The sequence below is a fragment of the Electrophorus electricus genome, chromosome 24, assembly GCF_041902795.1.
Source record: "Electrophorus electricus isolate QZ-2024a chromosome 24, ASM4190279v1, whole genome shotgun sequence".
In the NCBI taxonomy this organism is placed as follows: domain Eukaryota; kingdom Metazoa; phylum Chordata; class Actinopteri; order Gymnotiformes; family Gymnotidae; genus Electrophorus; species Electrophorus electricus.
Window position 1 is genome coordinate 4,372,712 of NC_137520.1, and position 5,302 is coordinate 4,378,013.

The following is a 5,302-nucleotide window of genomic DNA, read 5'->3' on the forward strand; positions in this document are numbered from 1 at the left end:
CTGTGGGAGGGAAGATCCCGTGAGGGTCCTCACGATCAGAACCCATATCCGACCGCAGACATTGCTGCACTCCCCTTTCTCTCCGTAATCTGTTTAGCTTAGAGGATCGTCCAGGCAGGGGCAGGGGTCATAGGACCCAGCAGAGTCCATCTCCGAGTACCGGTCCTCATGGTCCAGCTGTTCGCTGTAGGACTCCGCAATGTCCGATCCCGGACCATGCACAGGGCCCCCCCCCTAAAAATTGTTCCCTGTAGTTCCTTGAAGCGAGGCCAGGATGAAGGAATGTCTCTCCGATGGACAGGAGTCCACAGAGTCCGACTCTGAGGACTGGAAATCGTTATACCAGTCCCGGTCACCCGCCGGGGTTCTGTATGACTCCTCTGCTTCCGCACCTGAACCTGCACCTGGAGTCAGGAGGGTGCCCAAGAACACGGGAGACTCCGCTGCACGTGTTGTGGGAGGGCGTTGACTTCCTTTCCTGCCATTCTTTTTGCCTTTCCCAGGCATCCTTGGTAGGTCGGTGTTTCTGTAACGTTGAAGGGTTAAACAGGATGCAGGGACGAGGCACGTTATATTAAAACGTATGTCTTTGTTTATCTTTAACTTTAACGACTCCACACAAACACATTACTTTGGCCAGACACTGACAACTTCAACAATCCGACACGAGACTTACATACATGCATGACAGTTACACACAACAAGGAACAGGTGAAAAACATGAGGGGGCGTGGCAATACACACACCCCCATTTGAGGGGGAGGGGCCATACTGTTACAATACCTCTTTGACACTTTAATACCAAGATACCAATAAAACACTGCTTTAATGGGGTTTCTCAGCTTCACCTGTGAACTGAAAATAAATATAGTGCATCATCAGAAAAAAATAGTACATTGTCCATTTGAATAAAAATCATGAATATAATAACTCAGGAAAACTACATTCCCAATATTGCAAAAAAAAACAAAACAAAAAAAAAACCTAGTAATGTGATACGGTATTACTGTCTTGGTAAAAGATTATATATATATATATATATATATATATATATATATATATATATATTATATATATAAAAAACAACAGTTAAGACCTTGTATTATATTATTATGCAACTTGTTAATCATTTTTAACAAAGTTTTAACATTTCTGGGTTTTATTAAATTGGGAAATGATAACAATATTGGGCTCCACACAACTGATGATACAACAGGATACAACATTGGTGCATGGGATAAAATGTGTGTGTGTGTGTACATGCATGCAAAATATCTGATGATACAACAGGACACAACACTGATGTATCTAGGTATATACATGAGACAATGTATGAAAGGGATTTGATGCTACCAAGAACAGACTAAATAATGACCGCAAAGAGTGACAGCTGAAGGGACCGAGAACAGACGAGAAACTGCAGCTGGGGGTGGAGAGAGTTGGAAACAAACAGAGCCCATAAAGATACTCCAATTGGACAGACTGAAGGATAATGACACAGAACAATGGACCATTAATGTAATACATCTGTGGCAAGGTGTGTAAGAGAAAGAGGGGCTTGAGAATCTATAAGGCCAGGATGAGGTACCCACAGCCAGCACTTCACTGACCACTCCATTGACCAGCAGTGCAGTTCAAGCCTAATTTCTCCTTCAGTATACAGAGCCATCAAGGAACATTCACATCAGCTGACCACACTCCCCGGCTCAAAGCAAGGATCCAATAGCCACAATTAACAAAGAAAGTGGAGTGGCAGCAGTTTGATGAGGACGTAGACTGGCTTTTAGGAAGGACTGCCAAGGGAGATATGGACTGTTTACTGGAAATGATGGCCACCATCATAGTGATCATTGCAGCAAAATAATTTGGGAAAGGTTCTGCCAAGCCCAGAAAATCATGTTATGCTCCAAACCACTGAACAACAGGGAAGTTGCTCAAGTATAAGATGGCAGGGGAAGTCAAGAAGTCCGGCCTTGCAGATCTTCAGGCAAACCTCAGAAAGGAATTCTTGACATTGGAGAAGGTTGAGAGCCACAGAAGCAGGTGGAGAGAGAGGGCAAGAAAGAGAGTGGCACTCCTGGTTAATGCCTATAAGCCTTGGCCTGGCTGCTTAATCTGTTCCAAAAGTACCATGAGGAAATTATACGTAACTGGAATTGTACAAAACCTACATATTGTATGAAACCCATATTACGTGTAGTCTAAAGTTTGTCTGCTTTGTGTTTCCAGTCAATGGCCTTTGAGGGTCCCAGTCTTACCATTCCCTCTATGCTGTGGCTGGGCCTATTGCCTTCAGACATTGAGAGGTTTGAAACACCACATTACTGAACTCTGTGGCTTAGGAAAGAGTAGACTCATTGGGTATCTGACTATTGAGTTTTGTTTTTTTTTCTTTCCCTGTTGCATTTTTCTTTTTAACTCTGCTATATTGACATCTGTTATATGGTGTCATTTAGTAGTGACTAAAATCTAAATTGCATAAAGAGTTAGTAATCCATATTCCATAAAAGAATCATATAAGCAACACATTTTAATCATCCAATTTTGCACATTTTGAAATGAATCCCTCTGCTACTCCTTGAACTTCTCCATTTAACTCTTTATGCAGAGTTTATGCATAAGTCTAACATTGCTCTATGTTCAAGGGTTTAATTTATCACATTCAGGTTATCACTCATTTAGTGTTAATAAGTGTGTTTTAACTCAAGTTTCCTTCCTGATGCATTAATACTTGAAATTTGTGAAATATTGTTTTCGTTTTTATGTTGTGTGTAGACTTGGAGTGCCACAAGAGGCTCTAATTCCATTTACACAGGCAGATGAGAGGAAGCTTAACAGTCTCAGAAAAAGACCTTACATCTCTTGCCAGCCTGCATGGGAAAGTGAGGTAAAAAAAACAGTGCACAGTGAGACTCCAGCCCAGTTTAAATGCAAATGGATTTAATTCCATTTTTGCTAACAATTTCCTTTTCGTGTCCGTGTGTTCTTTGGCACAGCAAAGCTTGGCCAGAGTGAAAGACAGTAAACAAGTTCAAGGATTTTGTGTTTTTTTAAATACATAAATGCATATTTAAGTGTGATTAATGTGGCTTTTTTTTTTTTTTTTTTTTTTTTTTTTTACATTCCTGCATACAATTTGAGAGAGCAAGTTCTGCTGTTGACCTTTTAAAGATAGTCACCAAGAAGGTATTATACTTGCTTTGTAGGTCTTTGTGCATCTCTCAGCACCAACTGAGACATACAAACAGAATACCTTCCTGATGACTGTATCTTCTTGGTGATTTGTGTCTGGATGTGTTTGTCTAGATGGAACTGATGATGAGAAGGAGGAAGAAAGCTGAAATCCAGTCCCTTGAATCCATTGCCCCTCACTTCCTCACCCGTGTCTACCTACCCAATAAGATACGTTATGGAGACTGGATATGAAATCATATTGCTCTCTGCTGGACATTTACCTGTACTGCAACAGTCTACAGTGTAATAGTTATATTTGAACAATGAATTCTCATATTATGATCTTTTTATTTTTAAGTTTTTGCTATTTTGGTATGTTCTTCCCTATTGTGTGAGGTATTGGCAATCCTATAATATGCATGGTGTTCTAAACCAAATGTCTAGCCTAGCTCAAACCATCTACCGTCTTACAAAGTCTCACCTTTACAAAATCAATTTGACATTCCCTTACAGCGAATGGTTTCATTCATTCCTGCTACAAGAGGAGTGCAATTCGTGTAAATGAAATTTTAGGCATTTCATCAAACCGTATGAATTATTTTACCCGTTGATGATTATATTGAGTTTGTGGACATTGTAGAGATTTATTTAAAATAAGCATTTTCTGATTAGCCAATTTAGAAAAACTATTTTGTTTTTGATCTGTTAAGATAATTGTTAAAAAGATAAAAAGAGTCTTTTGTAATTTTTAAAGAGCTTTGGTGTGGATACACACTTTTACTGCATTCAAAAGTACAAAGTAGAGTACAAAAAATGGTACAGTGAAATCTGTCCAAACCTACTCTACTGATAGCCAGGGTACACTAATCTTATGTGGTAGTAGAATTGTCTAGGCATTATGAGAAAATTATATGAAATAGATAACCATACTGTCACCAATCCCATTAAAGACATTAACATTTAATATGGATTTTTGGGGAAAAAATGGTACACTAGGAGCTGTCCAAACTTACATCGGTGATGGGCAAAGGCTATACTCTTGGTATAGATTATATAGATATAGATTAATTAAAAATGTGCTGTAGAATCTTTTCAAACTTTATCTGGTGATAGCCAAGAGCCACCATTCAATTGGCAGTGGAATTATTCAGTCCTGGATTACCCCCTGCCTGGCACATTGGTAACGGTGATAACACTGATAGTAAGTGATAACCCTTGCTTTAGCTGAACTTTTCATCCAAAACATAAAGGCTGATAAAACACTTTCTAAATCATATATCAAGTGAAAGTAGTCTGTGCCAGTCAAAACAAGCTGTTGTAAAGTGTTTGTAATGTGGACGTTTCAAGTATTTGCAACTCTTCTCTGTCAGTTCTGCACACTATGAAACATCGTTTCCAAGCATTTTAATCGCCTTAAACCCTGTTTCTTTGTAGGACAATGTTCTCATCCAAAATGTAAAACATGATAAGAAAACAATTTCTAAGACTTATTTAAAGTGAAAACAAGCTGTTGTAACGTGTTTGCAATGTGTACTTTGCAAGTAATTGCTACTCTGTTGTTTCACTTCTGCGCACTATGAAACTGTTTCCAAGCATTCTAATCGCCTTAAACACTGTTTTAGTACAAGTCATTGTGTTTTCATCCCAAATGCAATGGCTGCATTACAGTTTGGATGAAAACACAATGCCCTAAAACTTAGAATGCTAGGTAACGCTGTTTCATAGTATGCAGAAGTTGGGAAAAAAAGTTGTAATTACTTAAAATGTGCAAACGTCTGTTTTCCCTTGCAAACAAGGTTTTAATTTGAAATGTCTTTGAATGTTTTCATATGAAACGGATTACATTTTGGTTGAAAACACTTTGTCTTGCATTCAAACCATGTTTAAGGCAATTAGAAGGCTTGGAGATGCTGTATCATAGTGTGCAAAACTGACAGAGAAGAGTTGCAATTACTTGCACTGCACATTGCAAACATGTTACAATAGCTTGTTTTCACTTGAAATGCGTCTTGGAAAGTGTTTTCTAATCAGCCATTTTTAGCTGGAAAACTGAAACAGTTGTGATGACCCTGTCTAGCCTGGGAGGCCATAACATAGTTTTTCAGTCCAACAGCGGTAGATATGAGTA

At 38.8% G+C, this 5,302-nt stretch overlaps 1 protein-coding gene across 1 annotated transcript in view; it reads left to right on the forward strand.

Annotated features, from left to right (window-relative positions):
- The window catches only part of spo11 (SPO11 initiator of meiotic double stranded breaks), a 19,482-nt gene extending 14,909 nt beyond the window's left edge, over positions 1 to 4,573 (forward strand). The window contains exons 11-13 of the mRNA XM_027030049.3: positions 2,230 to 2,306; positions 2,776 to 2,887; positions 3,307 to 4,573. Of these exons, the coding sequence (XP_026885850.1) occupies positions 2,230 to 2,306; positions 2,776 to 2,887; positions 3,307 to 3,426 (309 nt within the window). The 3' untranslated portion in view covers positions 3,427 to 4,573. The remainder of the gene's footprint in view (positions 1 to 2,229; positions 2,307 to 2,775; positions 2,888 to 3,306) is intronic.
- Positions 4,574 to 5,302: the final 729 nt, after the last annotated feature.